Below are 21,506 nucleotides of genomic sequence, written 5' to 3'. Positions count from 1 at the left end.
AACTTTTTTTGAGATTGAGTCTTACTCTGTCACCCAGGCTGGAGTGCAGTGGCATGATTTTGGCTCAGTGCAACCTTTACCTCCTGGGTTCAAGTGATTCTAGTGCCTCAGCTTCCTGAGTAGCTGGCACTACAGGCATGCACCACCACACCCAGCTAATTTTTGTATTTTTAGTAGAGACGGGGTTTCACCATGTTGTCTAGGCTGGTCTTGAACTCCTGACCTCAGGTGATACGCCTGTCTCGGCCTCCCAAAGTGCTGAGATTACAAACGTGAGCCACCATGCCTGGTGTCTGATGTGTTTCCAAATGTATATGGAGAAAGTATTTAAGACAATTATATTCTAACTGAGGGAGAGTAAAGGGACATAAAGGGAAGTAAAATGTCTGTATTTTATTTGCATTGGTAAAATGGCCCCAGTAGACTGTGATTAAATGTATGTGTATGTATATGTAATGCCTTAAAGCAACTCTTGGAACCACTTTAAAAAGCTATACAAATTGACAGACTGAAAAACACTACTGATAAATGAAAATGGAATTCTAAAAATGTTCAGGTAACCATCGGAAGGCAGGAGAAAGGAACCAGAAAAGCAGTAGAAAGAACGAACAGAAAACAAAAAAAATAAAAATAGAATATCTCTACTGTATCAATAAACAGTATATCAGTTAAAAGATAGTTTGGTAGAGGAGATTTCATAACTCAACTATACGCTGTCTGCAAGAACTCATTTCAAATGTAATAATACCACAAATAGAATAATATAAAAGAATGGAAAAATATGTATTGTGCAGCCATTAATGAAAAGAAAGCATTTATGCCAGATAAAGTAGACTTTAGAGCAGAGGAAATTACCAAAGAAGAGAGGGACATTACATAATGATGAAAGAGTCAATTCACCAAGAAGACATAGCTATCCTAAATGTGTGTACACCAACACTGAGGCACAAAATGGTGTAAAACAAAAACTGAATGAACTGAAAGGAGAAGTAGACAAATTCATAATTATGGTTAGAGACTTCGACACCTCATTTTAACAACTGATGAACAACCAGACTGAAAGTCATCAAGGATATAAAAGAACTAAAAACACCATTGCACCAGTTTCCTGTTGTTGCTGTAACAAATTGCCACAGAGTTGGTGCCTTAAAACTATAGAAGTGTATTTTCTTATGGTTCTGGAGGTCAGATTCCAAATGAGTCTTACGGGGCTAAAATCAAGGTATTGACTGACTAGTTCCTTCTGGAGACTCCGTAAGAGAATCTATTCCTTACCTTTTCTAGTTTCTAGGGGCTGCCAGCATTTCTTGGCTTGTGGCTGCATCATTTCAGTCTCTGCTTCTGTCATCATATTGCCTTCTCCTCTTCTTTAGTCACAACTTACTTTGCCTCCCTCTTATAAGGAAACTTTTAATTACATTTAAGATATACCCAGGCAATCCAGGATAATCTTCCTGTCTCAAGATTCTTAATTATTTCTGAAAAGTCTCTTATGCCATATATGGTAATTTTGTTAGGTTCTTGGGAATAGGACCTGGATATCTTTTGGGGGCTATTAGTCAGCCGACTATAACCATCAGTCAGCAGGATTTAATCAATATTTGTATAACACTCCACTTAACAATATTAGAAAACTTTTTTTCAGAGCATAGACTCTATCTTGCCACAAAACTAACCTCAACAAATTTAAAATAATTGAAATCATACAGAGTGCATTCTCTGACCACAGTGGAATCAAACTAGAAATTAATAACAGAAAGATAATAGAAAAATTCCCAAACACTTGGAAATTAAATAATACACTTCAATAGAGCTTAAAAAGAAGTTTCAGGAGAAATTAAAAAAAAATAATCTAATTGAATTACAATGAAATTATAGCATGTTAAGATTTATGAGGCACAGCTAAGGGAGTGCCGAGAGAGAAATTTATAGCACTAAATACTTATAGAAAAGAGGGAAAACCTTCACCTCAAGAACCTAGAAAAAGAAGAGCAAAGTACATCCAAAGCAAGCAAAAGGACAGAAATAATAAAGATAAGAGCAGAGATCAATGAAATTGAAAATAGAAAAATCATAGAGAAAATCAGTGAAACAAAAGTTGGGGTTTTAAAAAAGATAAATTAATAAACTTCCAGCAAGACCAACAAAGGAAAAAAAATGTGAAAAAACAAGTTACCAATATCAGAAATAAAACAGTATTAGTATAGATTTTACAGTCATCAAAAAGATAATAAGGGAATAATATGAACAACTCTGGATGTAATGGACCAGTTCCAAGGAAGTAGACTTCATAATGTAAAACTTCTAAAAAATTAAATCTCTAAACCCAGATGGTTTCATTGGAGAATTTTATGAAACTTTTGAAGAGTTGACACCAATTTTATGTAATCTCTTGAGGAAAGAACACTTTCCAATTCATTCGTATTGGGAGTTTTTATTATGCTGATACCATAAGTTAGTGTTATCCTCATACCATAAGACAGTTAAATAAAGTAACTACAACTCAATATCCTTTGTGAATAGAGGTGTAAAAATTATTAACAAAATATTAGCAAATAGAGTTTGCTAATATATAAAAACAATAACACACTATGTCCAAGTGGGGCTTATAGCAAGTATGCAAGACTGGCTCAATATTAGATAATAAATCATTATAATCCACCATGTTCATATCAATCAATGAAGAAAAAGCATTTGATGAAATTCATACTCATTTATGATAAAAACCCTCAGAATCAAAGATTAAAGACTGCCTGAAGGAAGCTTATCTAAAGCTTATTCTCTCCATAAGGCACATCGCATCACAGTGTTGTGCTAAGGAACACCAGATGGCACTTCAGTAATGTGCTTAGGGTCCAGTTTGAACAGGGAAATCAAAAACAAAAAGCACAAATATGTGGAAATGTAGCACTAAATAGACCCTGAAAAGCACACTTGTTTACATTGAGAACTGAAACAGGGCAGACCATTGCTTTGTTCAACTTTGTTTGGGAAGGTGTATGTCAGATGACTCAACTTTTTCACCACTCTGCAGTTGTCTGTGAAAACATCTCAAAAATGCCATGAGAATTGATTTGGAAGACAAATTTGTAAATATGGAATCCACAAATACTGAGGATGGACTAAGGTATAAATCTAACAAAACATGTCCATATTTTGTATGCTAAAAACTACAAAACACTGATAAGAGAAATTTCAAAAATAAAATAAATGTAGATATACCATGTTTATGGATTAAGAGAGTCAACATAGTAAAGATGACAGTCTTCCTCAAATTAATACACTAGTTTAACGCAATTTTTATCAAAATCCCAACAAGATTTTTTTGTAGATATAGATAGAATTATTCTAAACTTTGGATGGAAAGGCAAAGGAACCAAAATAGTGAAAATAGTTTTGAACAAGAAGAATAAAGTTGCAAGAATCAGCCTTACCTGATTACTGGAGATATATAATAAGCAAGATTATTACGTATCTACAGTAATCAAGACTATGTGATATTGGTGGAGGGATAAACATATAGATTAATTAAACCAAATAGACAACCCAGAAATAGACACAACCACATATTCTCAACTGAATTTGACAAAGGTGCAAAAGCAATTCAGTGGAAAAGGGATAGCCTTTTCAGTGAATGGTGCTGGAGCAATTGGACATGCATAGCAAAAAACTGTATCAGCTTAAACCTCATACCTTATATAAATATTAACTCAAAACGGAACACAGCCCTCCATTGTAAAGTGGAGCACAGCACTCCAATGTAAGTTGCAAAACTATAAAACTTTTGGGAGAAAAACAAGATAAAATTGTCAAGATCTTGGATACACAGAGTTCTTTGACTTGACACCAAAAGTATAATCCATGGAAACAAAAATGGATAAATTGAGCTTTGTCAAATTAAAAACTTTCATTCTGCAAAAGACTCTGATATAAAGATGAAAAGACAAATTATAGACTAGGAGAAAATATTTGCAAACCACATACCTGGCAATGGATTTGTATCTAGAATATATAAAGAATATTTTTATATCTAGAATGTCAAAACAGTAAAAACAAACAATCCAATTAGAAAATTGGCTGAGCGTGGTGCCTCACGCCTGTAATCCCAGCACTTTGGGAGGCTGAGGCAGGTGGATCACCTCAGGTCAGCAGTTTGAGACCAGCCTGGCCAACATGGTGAAACCTTGACTCTACTAAAAATACAAAAATTAGCCAAATGTGGTAGTGCATGCCTGTAATCCCAGCCATTGTGGGGGCCAAGGTGGGAGAATCACCTGAACCTGGGAGGCAGAGTCTGCAGTGAGTTGAGATTGCACCACTGCACTCCAGCCTGGGTGACAGAGTGAGACTCCATCTCAAAAAAAAAAAAAAAAAAAAAAAAAAAAAAAAAGATAAATGACATGAAGAAACATTTTGCTGAAGAGGATCTATATTAATAGATGGCAAATAAGCATATAAAAATGATATTTAATATCTGGCTATTAGGAAAATGCAAATTAAAATCACAGTGATAAATTAGACCTATCAAAATGTCAAATAAAACACATTGACAACCCCAGATGCTGGCCAGGATATGGAGAAACAGAATTGCTCTTCTGTTATTGGTAGAAATGTAAAATAGGATGACCACTTTGGAAAACATTTGGCAGTTTTTAAAAATATGAAATATGCAACTATCATAGGACTCAACTCTTGTACTTCTTGGCACTTATTCCAGAGAAATGGAGTTATATTTCCCCAAAAACCTGTGCACAAATGTTCATAGCAGCTTTATTTGTAATAACTAAAAACTGGAAACACCCTAGATATTCTGTAAAGGTGAATGGTTAAACATAGTGGGTCCATCCATATCAGGAATACTCTCAGCAATGAAAAAGAATGAATTGTTGATACATGAAACAACCTGGGTGGATCTCCAGAGAATATTCTGATTGAAAAAGCCTAATGGCTACTATTAAAAAGTCAAAAAACAACAGATGCTGGAGAGGTTGTAGAGAAAAAGGAATGCCTATACACTGTGGGAGTGTAAATTTGTTCAACTGTTGTGGAAAACAGTGTGGCAATTCCTCAAAGACCTAGAGGCATACCATTTGACCCAGCAATTCCATTACTGGGTATATACCCAAAGGAATATAATTCATTCTGTTATAAAGATACATGCACACATATGTTCATTGCAGCACTATTCACAATAGCAAACACATGGAATCAACCTAAATGCCCATCAATGATAGACTGGATAAAAAAATATGGTACATATACACCATGGAATACTATGCAGCCATAAAAAGGAATGAGATCATGTCTTTTGCAGGGACATGGATGGAGTTGGAAGCCATTATCCTCAGCATGCTAATGCCACAACAGAAAACCACACATCACGTGTCCTTTCCTATAAATGGGAGCTAAATAATGAGAACACCTGGACATGTGGTGGGGAACAGCACACACTGGAGCCTGTTGGTGGGTGGGAGGTGGGAGGAGGGAGAGCATCAGGAAGAATAGCTGATGGTTGCTAGGCTTAATACCTAGGTAATGGGATGATCTGTGCAGCAAACCACCATGGCACACGTTTACCTGTGTAACAAACATGCACATCTTGCACATGTATCCTAGAACTTAAAGTAACAGTTGAAGAAAAAAAAGAAAAAAGCCTACCTCAAAAGATTACATGGTTCCATTTATGTAACATTTTTGAAATGTCAGAATTAAAGAAATCAGAAACACATTAAGGGTGAAGGTGGAAGAAGGGGGAATGAGGACTGGGTAGGGTGTGGAATGACTGTGACTGTAAAAGGGTAATAACAGGAGCTGGCCATGGTGGTGTGCACCTTTAGTCCCAGCTACTCAGGTGGCTAATGGGGGAGGACTGCTTGAGCCTGAGTATGAGGCTGTAGTGTGCTATGATCGCACCTGTGAATAGCCACTGGTACTTCAGCCTAGGCAACATAGCATAACCACATCTCTAAAAATAAAAGAAGAAGAGAAAGTAAAAGGGTAACAGAAAAGATCTTTATGGACGGTGTTGGAATTGCTCTCAATGTTGACTATATCAATGTCAATATCCTGGTTGTGATATTATAGTATAGTTTTATAAGATGTTACCTTTGGCGAAACTGAGTAAAGCGTACATGGGATCTCTCTGTATTATTTCTTATAACTACATGTGATCTGTAATTACCTCAAAACAAAATGTTTAAATAAAATATTAAAAAGTTATAAATCAAGCTGACAAATCTAAATAAAATACATTTTATCTGTCTACTTAAATATACTTTCATAACCTCTTACAAGGCCAACTTTAGTTTAGAATTCTTAGACAACTTGATCTTGAACTCCTGATCTCAGGTGACCTACCCACCTCGGCCTCTCAAAGTGCTGGGATTACAGGCATGAGCCACCGCGCTCATTCAGAATTCTTAGACAGCTTGAGGGGTTCACAGTAAGACATGGTGATGTGGACAGAGCTGGGCTCTGGCATCCAGCCTTCAGCCTGCTCCCCTTTCTTTCAATCCCTGTCCATCCTGTACTACAAGGGGTGTCACGTGAATGCATGCAGACATCCTGGACCACTCAGCTCCATTCAATCACCCTCTACAAACAGCTGTCCCTTAGGCCTAGGAGTGTGAAATACACACACACACACACACACACACAAAACACACAGCCCCACAACTGATTATATGTGTGTGTATAGTTGTATATAGTTGTATAATAATACTTAGTTCCTTGGGAAGAGAAAACCCTATTACTTTTCAACTTTAGTGTATTTGTCTTTCATATACTTTATAGGACTGCATTATATGTGAAAATAGAGGACTACCTGAATATATAAGATTGTTAGTGATGGGTCAGCAGACATAGGGAACCAACAAATGCAGATGCTATGAGCATAGGAAAGCAATTGGAAGTGAATTCTCATGTATTTCTGAGTTTAAGGATGCCCATCTGCTCAGAGTATCTCTTGTGGCTTATGGATATTTTCCTATGATTGTTCTGTCAGTTCTGCATATTTTACCACCTAAATTTGATTTTTATCACTTCTTTCTCTAATTTTACTGAAACTATTTCTAATATATACATAGTGAGTTTCAGTTTTTTAAAAATTCTTGCTTAAATATATGAAATTATATAGTAGATTTAGAAAGTAAAGTAACTATAACATTGCAGAGTTCAGATATTACTATTTATTTTATTTTTCATTTTAAAGGGATTTGTACTTTTTTAATTAAAGTTTTCATATTTCAAATATCTTGAAAATGCTTGATTTTGAATCTCCTTTAAGTATTTTCTTTACCTAGTTCTTTTTTTTTTTTTTTTAGATGTTCAGAAAATCATTGGTAAAGATGTTTGAAGATAAAGGATTAGATTGCATTTTTTTGGAAACTAATATGAGCATGAAGAAACAGTATCACATGGTTTATGAATGTATTCCTCTCCCCAAGGAAGTGGGTGACATGGCTCCCATCTATTTTAAGGTATTTATGAGTAGTCTTTGCATATACACTTATTTTTTGCTATAGTGCTATTTTACAAATATTGTTGTCTTTATTAACGTATTTTTCTCCTATATACTTACATCAAAATTTATATAAAGAAATGAAATAGGCCAGACACAGTGCCTCACTTGGGAGGCCAAGGTGGGCAGATCATCTGAGGTCAGGAGTTCAAGACCAGCCTGACCAACATGGTAAAACCCCATCTTCACTAAAAATACAAAAATTAACTGGGCATGGTGGTGGGTGCCTGTAGTCCCAGCTGCTCAGGAGGTTGAGGCAGGAGAATCACTTCAACCCAGGAGGCAGAGGTTGCAGTAAGCTGTGATCGTACCACTGCACTCCAGCCTGGGCGACAGAGCCTGATCTTGGCTCACTGCAACTTCTGCCTCCCGGGTTCAAGCAATTCTCCTGCTTCAGCCTCCTGAGTAGTTGGGACCACAGGCACACACCACTACGCCCAGCTAATTTTTGTATTTTTAGTAGAGATGGGGTTTCACCATGTTGGCCAGGATGGTCTCGATCTCTTGACTTCGTGATCTGCCTGTCTCAGCCTCCCAAAGTGCTGGAATTACAGGAGTGAGCCACCGCACCTGGCCTACACTAAACCTTTTATGTGATCATTGAAGATGCTTTTATATTGAATGTGCTATATTACAGTGTCAAGCCAAGCAATTGGTACCTTTTAAATAGGTAATAGCACTATATCTGTTCTATTTAAATAGAACTTATTTGAATATTATTTTATCTTTAAAATTTGCTTCATTAATAACAATACTGTAAAAACATGAGGTTATTTTATATTTATCACTCTGGCTTTTCTTTTAAATATTTCTTTACTATAAATAGTAGTTACATTGCTTAGCATAGGAAGTCTTACTCCATTTCTATGTATTTTCTCCCTGCATTTTAAAAAATTCTTATTTTTTTAATTACAAATTGACAAATTATAGTTATATAAATTCTGACATCAAAAACATAAAGTGTGTGAGGGATAAATAAAAGCATTGAGTTGCATGCAATCAAAGTTAAGTTGCTATCTGCTTGAAATAGACTTATGCTTCTTGCACTTTTAAAAAATAGGTTTTATTTTCTAGAGCACATTTTTTTTCCTGTATTTTTACTTCTTCATTTTATGAGCAGAAATAGTTCAAGTCCTTGGTTGCCAGAAAGCATGTAAATTACTCTGTTGCCTTTGGGAAGAAGAGCAGTAAAACTAAATGAATTTATTTAGTAATCTCTATGAATGCAGTGCTATAAATGGAACTTTATGATCACAAATTATGTTTCATATTAAATTGATTGGTCTTATTAAGGATTGCCATGTAAAGTTGAGCTCAAGTTAGTACAACAGTTAAGAATGAGTAAAAGAATATTATCTTTGGCTAGTGGTAGGATTTCAAAAATTTAAGAAGCTCGTATTTAAATAACTAAAATTAAAGCCTTAATCAGTTCAGAATAATGGCCTACTATGTATAATGTACCCCATAATTAATTTGCTATATTACTTGTTATAAGCTGTCTCTTTTTATTTACTTACATGTTCTTTTTTCACTTAACAAATGGATATTTCTTAGAAAGCCATAATGGAATCTGATGAAGAGTGGTCCATGAACAAGAAGTTGATAGATCTCTCTTCAAAAGATATCAGAAAGTCTGTAAGTATCAGTTTTTTCCTGGTAAAAGAAATTACCCTAGTGCTCAGGATCTTTATTAATTTCCACGTCTTAGTTGAGAAAGGGACCATTTGGTTGAGTGACTGAAGGTGAAATTCTAATTCCACAAATGAAGCTATTTTTATCCTACCTGGTTTAGAAAATGCTTATTTGTTTGTAGAGGGTTTTTATTTGTTCACATGAGTATTTCTTCCTGACCTTTGGCCTTCTGCCACTGTAGTCTCTATAACTGGCTATGGCAGCTATTAGAATCTGCCGTGAGAACTCCTGTGGCGAGCTTCTCAGCCCCTGTGGGACAAATGGTGAGAAGAGCCTTCTTGAAATATATTGTTCTGCAGTTATACTGAGAGAAAAATTTTCCTAGATGTTCTATTTTGAATTTGGAACTCATTTTCTTTTTCTCATACAAAGGTTCACTATTATGTTCCTATAAAACTATAAAATAGTAGCTGAGTTAGATTGTGGGATCTTTTGGAGACTTGCCTAATCGTACCTCATAGTTTAATCTTTATTTGTAGATCAGCTTTTATGTACAAGTTACACGTAAGTTGAGCACGTCTGGTAATTATTTTTTCTCTTTTCTAGAAATACAAATTAAATGGAATGGAATAGAGATTTAATAGAAGTGTGGTTCCTTTTTGTTTTTCTATTCAAAAAGTAGTTTATTCTACAAATATTTATTGTGTGCCTGATATTTACCAGGCATTGTTCAAGATGCTTTTGGTACACAGTGGAACAAAACAGAAAGATTCCAGACTTGATGGGGCTTATAGTCTAGTGCTGGGGTTGGCAACTCAAGCCCTGCACGCTATACCCAGTCTTCTGCCTGTTTGTGTAAATGCTCTTTTATTGGAACACAGCCACACTCATTTGCTTATGTATTGCTTATGGCTGCTTTCATGGTACAAGGGCAGATTTGGGTAGTTCCTACAGAGAACGTATGACCTGCAAAGCCTAAAATATTTTATTATGTGGTCCTTTTCAGAAAAAGTTTGCCAGTCCCTATTCTAGTAGGTGTCACTGGAATACTTCTCCCCCATTTCTTCTTTTGGAAAGCCAGACTCCTGTTACATGTCACGTAACTAATAGGATTCCTTATTACACTTACTATATTCCAGTCAAAAGATTCCATTTTATTACATTATTCAAGATACATAGTTTTATTTTAGAGGTAAAACATTATCTACAATCATTTTCTCTTCTCTGCTGGTGAATTGGGCCAGCAGAGCAGAACAAAGCAGAACAAAACAAAAACTCTAAATGTACTGTTTACTTCTCTCCTTTATGTGCCTATAGAAAAAGGCATTTAATGTACATACATCTTTTGTACTACGTTTTTCACTTCTTATGTTATAATTTCTCATGCTGTTAAGTATTCTTTCACAACACAATTTTAATGACAGTTGAAAATATTTCAAAGGAGAAAAAAAATTTGATGTATTAGTCCCCGTTTTCTATACTGTATATACATTTTCTTACTGGTGAACTATCTAGTGCCTTATTATTTGTTTCTTTTTTAAAAGCTCAATGAGTGCCTGAATTAAGTAGCCAGGAGGTCTTAATATTTTAACTTAACATTATGAAACAAGAAACACAGATACTGTAAAAATGGCAGTTGTATATTCAACTTTAAAGCATTTCAAAGATAGCAGCAATTGCCTTTATTAAGACATCACATAGTATTGTATCTGAGACTAGCTGAGGGTTACAGTCAATGAAGGATGAGCCAGATGATCTCTTGAGATCCCTTTTACCGCTTTTTTTTTTTTAGACAGAGTCTAGCTCTGTCGCCCAGTGACGACCACTCCACCTCCCAGGTTCAAGCGATTCTCCTGCCTCTGCCTCCTGAGTAGCTGGGAGTACAGGTGCGCGCCACCATGCTTGGGTAATTTTTGTATTTTGTGGAGACAGGGTTTCACCATGTTGGTCAGGCTGGTCTTGAACTCCTGACCTCGTGATCTGCCCGCCTCCGACTCCCAAAGTGCTGGGAATACAGGTGTGAGCCTCTGCGCCCAGCCCCTTTTAGCTTTAAGATTTTATAATTATGTGGATGGAAGTGAGAATGAGAAGAGTACGTAAGAATAATTCCAAAGGAGGTCACTTTTTAGTTAATAAACTTTCCTTTATCTTTTCAAAAATTAATAAAAGTATTTTCGAACATGAAGTGAACAATACTGAGTTATTTTAACATTATTATTACTTGTGGAAGAACCTTATTATACTTCTTTTAAAAACTTTATGTCCTTAATAATTTCATGAAATATTTTGCCTGCATCCTTGAGGGTGGGGTGGTTTTTTTTCACTGTGTAAATTCTTGGCTTATAATAGAGATTCACGTGTATGTAATCCGTTCTGATTTTTACAAATTTATGTTTTTCTTTGCTGTATGAAGGTAAGCTTCTCTTTATCCGCCCATTTTGTTCATTTTCTTTGGCCCATTTGCTTTCTTTTTAGTGTAATGTGAGGTTCATGGAAATAAACAGGAAAAACAGATCTGAGTGTTCAATGCAGATGAATTGCATGATAATAAGTAACTATTGAGAAAAGCAGTCATTTTTCACAAGGCTGTTTTAGTGAGATTGCATGAGAATTCTTTCTGAACTTTAAAAAATGGTATTTTAAGTTTAATTTTGTGATAACTATAGCAATCGAAAAAACATCCAACATTTCGAAATTGACGTTGTAAACTAAGGAAAGCACTTCTCACGAAAATGTGGGTTTACCAAAGCCCTTCAAACTCAAGGATACTTAAAAGAAGTCAGGAGTAACATCTGGAATAAAAGTGAAAAATCCAAATACTTCTATTTTTCTACCATAAATAAAAAGTTTTGCTTTAATTCTGTCAGAGCCTTCAAAGAGTGGTGCCAGAGTTCCAAATGCATTTCCTCTGACTGGTCAGTGCAGAAAAAAGAAAGTGCTAAATGTACATACACTTTGATACTAGAGCCTTTGCGATGCCTGCTAACAACTCTTCTAGCAAGCAGCAGGTTGTACCTTTTGCAGCCTGCAGGGAGAGAATAGAGAAGCTTGTGACAGCAGTTGCCTTTGTGTGAAAGTAGTAGTGTGTTCATTGTGCCATCTTGGCAAATATGCCATAGGTTGTTGAGCCTTGGCATGTATATTGGTTTCCTATTGCTGCTGTAAGAAATTACCACAAACATGTTGGCCTAAAACGCCATAGATTTATCTTAAAAATCTGGTGATCGCAAGTACAAAGTGGGTTTCTTTCGGCTAAAATCAAGGTGTCAGCAGGCCTGCATTCCTTCTGGAGGCCCTAGAAAGAATCCATTCCTTTGCCTTTTCTAGCTGTTAGAAGCCACCTGCATTCATGGCTTATGGCCCCTTCCTTCATCTTCAAAGCCAAGAGTGTAGTTAGTATCTTCCATCTTTCTCTGACTCTGACCTTCCCATCTCTCTTATTAGTGTCCTTATGATTACATTGGGCCTATCTGGATAACCCAGGAAAATCCCCTCATTTCAAGATCCTTAATAATATCTGCAAAGTCCCTTTTGTCACCTAGGGCAGTATATTCATGGCAAATTGAGGACTAGGGCATTTCTTCATGTTTCTCATGAGACTCAGAGATGTTAATTAACTTGTCTGAGGTAACACACTTATAAGAATCAGAGTTGCAGTTGGAGCCTTGACTGTCTCTTTTACTTTGTTTTTTCCTAATAGTCAAGTCATAACATGATTATTATATTTAAAAATGTGGAAATATAGAAAAAGCCACAAATGTTAACCCATTTCTCTGTATTTAATGTTATATACTATTTCATGAACAGATTTTTACATGTGCTTTTTAAATAACATGAAAAACTTTTTATAAGCCCTAGTTTTAGTTGCCTTGTAATATTTCAAGGTGACCACTCTCCACTGTACCATACTGTGCCCTTCCACATTGTGCCTTTTTAAAAAGGACACAATACACAATTTGTATAGTTAAGTAGGACCATGTGATTCAGTGCCGAAATAAGTAAGTACAGACTGTATGAGGGGATTAGAGAGGAGAAATGTTGCTATAAATTGACCCACTTGGATAATTTCTAGTGGCAAAGTTTGAGCTTTGACGCAAAACTTGCAAGGACACAAAATCTACTTAATTGATAGAGAAGACAAGAATTTATGGCTTTTCCTAGTCATGAAATAGTTTAAAGTGTGTGTGTGTGTGTGTGTGTGTGTGTGTGTGTAGAGAGAAAGAGAGAGGGAGGGAAGGAAGGAGTAAGGAAGGGAGAGAAAAAGACAGTAGTGATTTAATCCTGGAGATATTTTGAAATAAGGCTGGTAAACTAAGTGTTGCTGTATCCACTTCACCAGCTCATAAAAAATTTTGATTGTTTTTGTATAATTTATCTTTGATAAATATATAACTGTAAAGATTCAAGGAGAGCTCTAAGTATGTGCCAGGTCCCTCTTGCTGTTCTGCATTGTGAGTAGAATACAAGAAGGCATATACTTATTCTCTATTTGTGTAGTCTAAGGGAAATTATTCTGCATTTGCATTTTTAAAAAGTATAATTTTCCCCCTTGGTTTTCCCCAAGGACAGCAAAATAGTTGGTTTTGATTATAATTCATAGATAATGGTGAACTATCTGGCTGAAAGGCTACCAAAATGAGATATTTTACTCAGAAAGTTAGGTCATTCTTTAAATATCTCTAGAATTGGAAATTCATTTTGTACATTTGTCTTGAGGAGTGCTTAAGATTACTGTCCTTCCAGAGAAGAGGGGAGGGATTAAACATAACTTTCTGGTTTCATACTGCATTCCATTTGTGATTTGTCTGTTTATTTAGGTACCCAGAGGGTTACCTTACTTCTCTGTGGATTTTGGCCTTCACGGAGGGTTTGCCCATGTCATTGAAGATCAGCACAAATTCCCTCATTACTTTGGAAAGGTAGGCTCACAAATTTGATAAAATCCCAGAGTTAGCAATTTGGTAACATTTTTCTTTTGAAAGGAAATAAAAACTTTGGGAACAATATACAAAGAAATTGGTGAGTACTGCTCCACCCAGTTTTTAGAGAGAGAATACCTAGCAACTATTAATAAAAATATCCTGGAATGTATATAACAGAGCCAGGAATGTTACTTTGGAACCAAACATTTCTTGACAGTGTCAACAATTACTATAATGGTTGTTTTTGGAGGAAGCCAGGCTTGCGTTGAGAATGATGATAATTGTTAAAACTTATTAAGGGCTTACAGTGTGCCAGCTACTGTTCTAAGCATTCATTTAATGCTCACAATAATCCTATTGTGTGGATATTATTATAAATTTCATTTTACAGATGCAGAAACTGAGCTACAGAGAGATTAGGTAACTTGCCCAGGGTAATGCGCTAATAAGTGACAGAACTAGGAGTACATGTAGTCATGGTTGAACTAGAGAACAAATTTTCTCATCTTCATTTATAATTAAGCAAGGCGTAGTCCAAGAAGAACACATGACTCATTTTACGCTGATAGTTTCTGGGTAGATATTAGCATACAGATCTTTTGATTCACTACCACATTTTGCCTTCTTACATTCTGTGGGGTATAATCTTTAAAGTCTGCAGAATAGTGTCAGGAACTGGAATAAAGTTAATGCAGCAACTGAAACAGTCAAAAGTAGCCTGGGCAATGATTGCTCTAGAAGTGAGCCTTTAATCTAGTGTAGATCAGGCCTTTCCATTCATATTTATCCCTATGTAGCCAGGCCCTCTAAAAAAGAGGGGCCTTGGTGAACTCTGCTTGGGATTCCCTGTTCTCCACCCTGCTCCCCACTTTCATCTCCTGCAGAGGACCATCTTCTGCAATGAGTAGAAATATCTCAAGAGGAATCTCAACTCCACAGGTTTGATTCAAAACTTTTTAATGCTCTTGTCCTTAGTGGGTTAACCAGCGTAACAAAGTAACATGTATCTTTGAGCTGTTATAACATATTACAGAAACAAGTTTGAGAAGTGTTCAGAATTTTTTTTAACTAGAAAGAAATGTTTTTTCACTGTTCTGAAAAATCCTGTTGTTACACAGTAGAGCTTTATAAGCAAAAGCTCCATGGCTGGATTTATTAAAAACAAAAACAGAAAAACAAAACAAAACAAAAACTTGGTCCTAGAAAAAAGGAAGTAAAATATCCATTTTTTAGAAGTTGTATATATTAAACTGGGAGATTGCCCTCTTTTCACATATTATTCATGTATTCTGGTTTATATGATACAGTTTTGGAATTAAAAGTAAATTTTCTCTGTCAGCATTGTGTCACTGAGCCATTTTCCTCAAAATTTGCTTTTTAAGAAATAGCCTGTGGGCTCAAGACCTCCTTGCAGTCTGCTGCTGAAGCAGTTGTTCAGAGAGCAAGAAGAGATTATGGGGATAGTCTTTCCATTAACAGCTGCTTTGATAACAGAACAAGAGTCAAGCTTATATGGTAGATGTAAGACAAAACTTGGTATTTTATAGACAATTTTAGGTAAACTTTTATAAGCTAGGCTTTCTTAAACTACATTGCTTATTTGGACCAATGCTGAGAAACTCTTGAACTAAATCTCAATTTGCCTGATTTCTGTTTTCTGCTATCTCTGTTGACCCCTTTATTTCCCTTCTCTGATGACAGGAGATTCCCTTTTCCATGAAGCATCTCCTGGTCTGTCCAACAAATAGATTTTTTTTTTTTTTTTGAGTCTCCACAAATGTTCTGCTTTGGCACTTACCTTCTACTTTATGAGACAGTCTGCTGCATAGCTGGATTATTATTCCTCCCACCACAGCTCCAGATTCTATTGTCTGAAGACAACTGTGTGTCTTCACTTCACAATCTCTGTATCCCCTACAACATACGGCATTTGCTTCTGCATAGTAGGTCCCTAAGTAAGATGAAGAACCTGCATCTGAAAGATTATGTGGTTTGTGCAGGATCTCGCCACACAGTCCAGTGGAGCTAGACCGACTATGCAGAATTTGATCCTTAGTCTGTTTTTTGTTGTTGTTGTTTTGTTTTTTGTTTTTTTTTGCTTTGTTACCATACTGCCCTCCCTCTAAGCATTTAAGCATTAGGAGGCTCCACCATGTCTTTCTGTACACGGATACTCACATGACTAAATTTGATTTATTTCTATAGCTAACAGCACAGGAAGAGGATTGTGAAGGAAATCAAGAATAATAAGCAGATAACCAAAAAGCCATTTATCATGGGACTTGAGAATGTGATTTTTTAAATGAAAGTGATAATATAATTTTTAATTCTATCAATAGGTTTACTTAAACTAGTATTACAATAGGATTTTGTTTCCTGAAAAAAGATTTCTGCTAATAGTGGAAGAAACTAATTTATAAATATACTTGGTAGCAGAGAGAGAACATTAGCTTGGGATTCAACCGCAGTTGAGCAATAAAGTTAATAATTGCTAGAAGTTGATTAACATTTTTGCAAAATTGTTTACCGGAACCTCTAATAGAGATCAAATTAATTAAATTTCACTTGTTTTCCCTCCCTTTGTTACCATCTAGTAGATGTGCTAATAAGCAACAGAATGGACAAATTGCTTGGTAGGAGATGCAGCTCACTTGGACTCTTAGAATCACACGGTTTGCCTAGTTAGAATTAATTGAAAACATATTTTTTTAACTTCAACTAGTATTTATGCTTGAACATTGTCATGGAGAACTACTTGTTATATTTTATAGCAGAATAAACAGAAATAGTTTCATTTCTGTTTTCATTATTTATACATGCTTGTGTTTGTGCTTTTCTCTTTCTTTAAAAGGAAATCATAGGTGGGATGCTGGATATAGAACCAAGACTTTGGAGGAAAGGCATCCGAGAAAGCTTTGAGGATCAGAGGAAAAAAGCACTGCAGTTTGCTCAGTGGTGGAAACCATATGACTTCACCAAAAGTAAAAACTGTTGAGGTGTACCTTCCATTTTAAAATTTCTCTTCAGATCCCGTTCAGTTTCATTTCCTTTGCATCTAATGAAGCAACTGACCCTCAGGTCACAGGCAGAGAGAGTCACAGCAGCAGACTGCTCTGGGTTAGTGACAGCTGTACATCAGGAGATTGTGTTGTTTTCTTCTTCACCTGCTCCTATCTGTGGACTTCATTTTAGTCACCATGGAGTAAAAACATATATTCGATGATCTGCTCACATTCCTGCTCTCTACCTACTTCTTGGTATTCCGAATTGTTCAGCTAATTTAGAGAAGGCCTTTTCTGAAGGGATATCTAGAAAGCGTAGGAAATCCTTGGTTCAGAGGGAAGTGGGTCTGCTTCATGGTTGTTAAGTCTATTGTCTGGCTTCTTTTGCATTTTTAAAAATAAGACTTGATTTAATTTTAATTTCATAGGATTTTATAGAAAAGCTCTTAATTTTCTACTAGCAGTATATAGTATCACTTCTTTTTGTTAAAGGAGAAGGAAATGTCCCCAAAGTATTAAAGAATTAAATGATGCTGAAAATATGTATGATTCAAATTTGTTTTTATTTCTGGATTTTTAAATAGTATCTTTGAATTTTGGTGGTTCTAAAAGTAATTCTTCCAAATAACATATTTTAGGGTTGTTTGGGGTTTGCATGAAAGTTAAAATTTATAGCCAAATCATTGGTTTTGAGTTGCACTGATTGTCATAAAATCTTAAGTAATGAGAGTTTTTATTTATTTATCTTTTTGTTTTGTTTTTATTTATTAAGACAGAGTCTGGCCTTGTCACCCAGGCTGGAGTGCAGTGGCCCAATCATAGTTCACTGTAGCCCTGAACTCCTAGTCTCAAGCTATCTTCCTGTTTCAGCTTCCCAAAGTGCTGGGATTGCAGGTGTGAGCCACCATGCCTGGATGAGAGTATGGGACATTCTGTTGTCCCTTACTTGATCCAAGGAACGTAATTTTTATTTGTTCTCAACTCACACCATAGTCATATTTTGTAAGTATAGGGTTTTTATGTTTTGAGTGCTCCTACTTTTCTTTTTTTTAATGGAAATTATTGTTGTAGTAACTTTGTTTTCAGCTATTGGCTTTTTGGAAGCTGAACCTTTTTGTATGAAATGTTGGATACCTAGATTCAGTGTGAGGTGTACTCCACTGTAACTTATAACTCTACACATTGTTTTTTCTCTTTTTAAAATTATATTTTAAGTTCTGGGGTACATGTGCAGAATGTGCAGTTTTGTTATATAGGTGTGCACGTGACATGGTGGTTTGCTGCACCCATCAACCGATCATCCACATTAGGTATTTCTCCTAATGCTATCCCTCCCCTAGCCCCCCACACCCCCTGACAGGCCCCAGTGTATGATGTTCCCCTCCCTGTGTCCATGTGTTCTCATTGTTCAACTCCCACTTATGAGTGAGAACATGCGGTGTTTGGTTTTCTATTCTTGTGATAGTTTGCTGGATTATTCTTGTGATAGTTTGCTGCGAGTGATGGTTTCCAGCTTCATCCATGTCTCTGTGTTTTATGTTAGCATCTCATTGCTTCCTTAATATGTTAAAAAGCAAAATGTATGTGTTCTGTCTGTAGTTTTTTTTAATTTCATAAATAAGTTGAAGTTCAATGTTTTCAGTTTTTGAATATTTGCAATGTACACTTAGGCATATATATCAAGTAGATGTTTGACAGTATTTTATCGATTGCTATTTTAAAACTCTTGGCTTTGCTTCCAAATCTTAAAGGAAGCAATAACACTAATTTATTCAATCAGCAAATTAACAAACATTTGTTTGTAGAGTACTGTGTTATGTGCTGGTAATGCAAAAATGAAAAGTACTTCCTCTACCTTAAATTATTTTATAATTTAGTGGAAAAAGATGTGTACATAAATAATTATAGCACAATGTGATAAGTTCTCAAGTGAGTATGTGCGAAGTATATTTGAGTACAGTGCTAAAGGACTATTTCACATCTCCCCTCTCTTCATTCCCAGATTATGACCGTGCTTCCTATTTTACTGAGAAAATAGAAGCAAATAGAAGGAAATTTGTAGCATGTCTTGTCAGTATACCTGCATGTATACCTGTGAACTCTACTTTTTCTCTTCCTAATTCCAGATAAATTTTTTTGTTTTTCTTATCTAGGGCCAATCCACTCATTTATGTACTGGATTTTATCCCTTCTCAACTACTAAATTGCCTCTTCTCTCTATATTATTGTTTTTTTCTCTTCTTTACAGGATTATTCTTATTAGCATACAAAAGTATTTGTGTAATATATCAACAGCAAATCTTGGCATTGCATCTCCCCTCTAGCCCTTTCTCCAGTTGACAGGAAACTCATTTTTTTAAAGTCTGTTTTCTCTTCCTCCATTCTAATTCTGTTCTCAGTGCAGTGAGGATGAAGTTCGACTTCACCCTCATCATTCTACTAAACTCTTCAGGTCAAAGTCATCGGTGACTTTCCACACTAGCAAATCCAGAATTAAAGCTCAGTGCTCATCTTTATCTATCAGCATATCCGTGACATACTTGATCATCTCCCCTTTATGAAACACTTTCTTTACTTTGATTCTAGAACACTGTTTCTTATTTATTCTTCTTTCTTACTAGTTGTATTCTCTCAGTCTCCTTTGCTGGTTCCTCTTCATCTCTTCAACCTCTAAATATTGAAATGCCTACTTTCAAACCTTATTTTTTATCCACTGCACTCACTTTCTATGTGATCTAGAAATACCATTTTTAAGTTGGCTCACAACAAATACTTCAGTGTCTTTAATATGCCAGTCACTGTTCTGCATGTAAGAGATACATTAGTGAATAAAAACTCTCTGCCTTAGTGGCTTATAGTAATAGCCATTTTATTATATCTAGTGTTTTATAGGTGGGGCATTTGATAAGGACTCAGCTGGATGATTTGCCTCTGCTTCATGATGTCTGGGGCCTCAGCTAGAGTGGTTTAAACCCATCTGGAGATGACTGAAGCTATATGTCTAGGTCCTCTGTTCTCCATATGGTATATGCTGGTGTAGAATATTCAACATGGTTCCTCCACTCGCATGTCTGGTGCCTGGGCTAGAATGACTGGAGCAGCTAGAGACTGGCTGGTATGACTTTCTCCATATATAGCAATTTCATGGTAGTTGGACTTGCTGTATGGCTCTGGCTTCTCCCAGAACAACCATTCCAAAGGGCAGTTCCAAGGCCTAAGAGGTAGAAGGTGCCATCTTGGGGCCTGGGCCCAGATAGTGGCACAGCATCATTATTTTCTGTATGTCATAGTTGTCACAGAGCCCACATATATTCAAGAAGTGGGGTCATAATTCTACCTCTTGATAGAAGGAGTATGAATACCAATTTACCCTCTGGCCACAAGTGTGTATTTCTCCCACATGAAAATATATTCAGATCCTCTCAAGAAAGTTTCATCCCAGTCAGTCATTAGGCTTAGGCTTGAGATTTAGGTCTCATGTGAATCAGACCCAGATGGAGATGAAACTACTCAGGTGTGCTTCCACTCTCTCTGAAGACTTTTGAACATAAGATCTGCACCCCCTCCACACAAATACTCACCAAACACAGTAGTAAGAGAAACATACATTAACCGCAGTAGGCACATTGATGGAAAAGTAAGAAAACAGGAGGAATATAGGAGTCACTGTTCACTAGAAATTTTAAAATTAAGCATATATTGCCAGTTTCTTGATTAGGTGATCTGTCCTGCTTCATGAGAAGATTCTGTGGCTCTTTGCTCTGTCCTCTGTGCTCTTGTTTTAACCCTGAGTCAGCCTTTCTTTTTCATAAGAAGTAGCTCAAGTATTACGCTTCCGGACAAGATAGTGGCCCGAATACCTTGCTGCCTAAAACAACCAACAAACGAACTATATATGAAACAATTATTTCAAGACATGGGACATCATACAACAAGGCACAATGATCCCTGTGAGATGGGAAACAAATGAGTCCTACAATTGTCCTCTCTTAATGCTTTGAGAGAGTTTCCAAGCTGTAGTCCAGGATTGGGAAACAGCTTGTTGACAATCCAAGTTGAGGAAATGGAGCTGTGAGCCTAGATAGACCAAGTCAGAAAAACAGATTACTAGAGGAAGGATTGCTGTACAGAGAGAAAACACTAGAGGTATGCAGAGGGTCACCTTTGAGCATCTGTACACTGATTAGTGCATGCCTTGAGGAAGCTACTGGAGGCTAGGCCAAGATTGACCTACACCAAAAGAGTTAGAGGTGACATTTTCACAAGCTAGAATGGAAAATGTCATGATTGACTGGGAATTGGATAGAGTACACGTAGTGGTGGTGTGTAGTATAGAATAATTGTCTCAGTAATATAGAATCATTTTTCAGAGACTGAGTATTGATCTAGTAGTCTTGACAGACAAACCTTAAATATAAGAGACAAAAGGAT

General features: G+C 36.1%; 1 protein-coding gene across 3 annotated transcripts in view; it reads left to right on the top strand.

Moving 5' to 3' along the window:
* CWF19L2 (CWF19 like cell cycle control factor 2) overlaps positions 1-17,617 on the top strand; it is a 134,705-nt gene extending 117,088 nt beyond the window's left edge. For all 3 annotated transcript variants that reach the window (XM_055272973.2, XM_055272972.2, XM_063636475.1), the window contains exons 15-18: positions 7,323-7,478; positions 9,074-9,154; positions 13,969-14,070; positions 16,925-17,617. In XM_055272973.2, the coding sequence (XP_055128948.1) occupies positions 7,323-7,478; positions 9,074-9,154; positions 13,969-14,070; positions 16,925-17,068 (483 nt within the window). In that variant the 3' untranslated portion in view covers positions 17,069-17,617. The remainder of the gene's footprint in view (positions 1-7,322; positions 7,479-9,073; positions 9,155-13,968; positions 14,071-16,924) is intronic.
* The last annotated feature ends 3,889 nt before the right edge of the window (positions 17,618-21,506 follow it).

This window comes from Symphalangus syndactylus, chromosome 3 (assembly GCF_028878055.3).
Source record: "Symphalangus syndactylus isolate Jambi chromosome 3, NHGRI_mSymSyn1-v2.1_pri, whole genome shotgun sequence".
In the NCBI taxonomy this organism is placed as follows: Eukaryota; Metazoa; Chordata; class Mammalia; order Primates; family Hylobatidae; genus Symphalangus; species Symphalangus syndactylus.
Note: the sequence above shows the minus strand (reverse complement) of the source record. Positions and strands in the feature narration are given on the sequence as shown.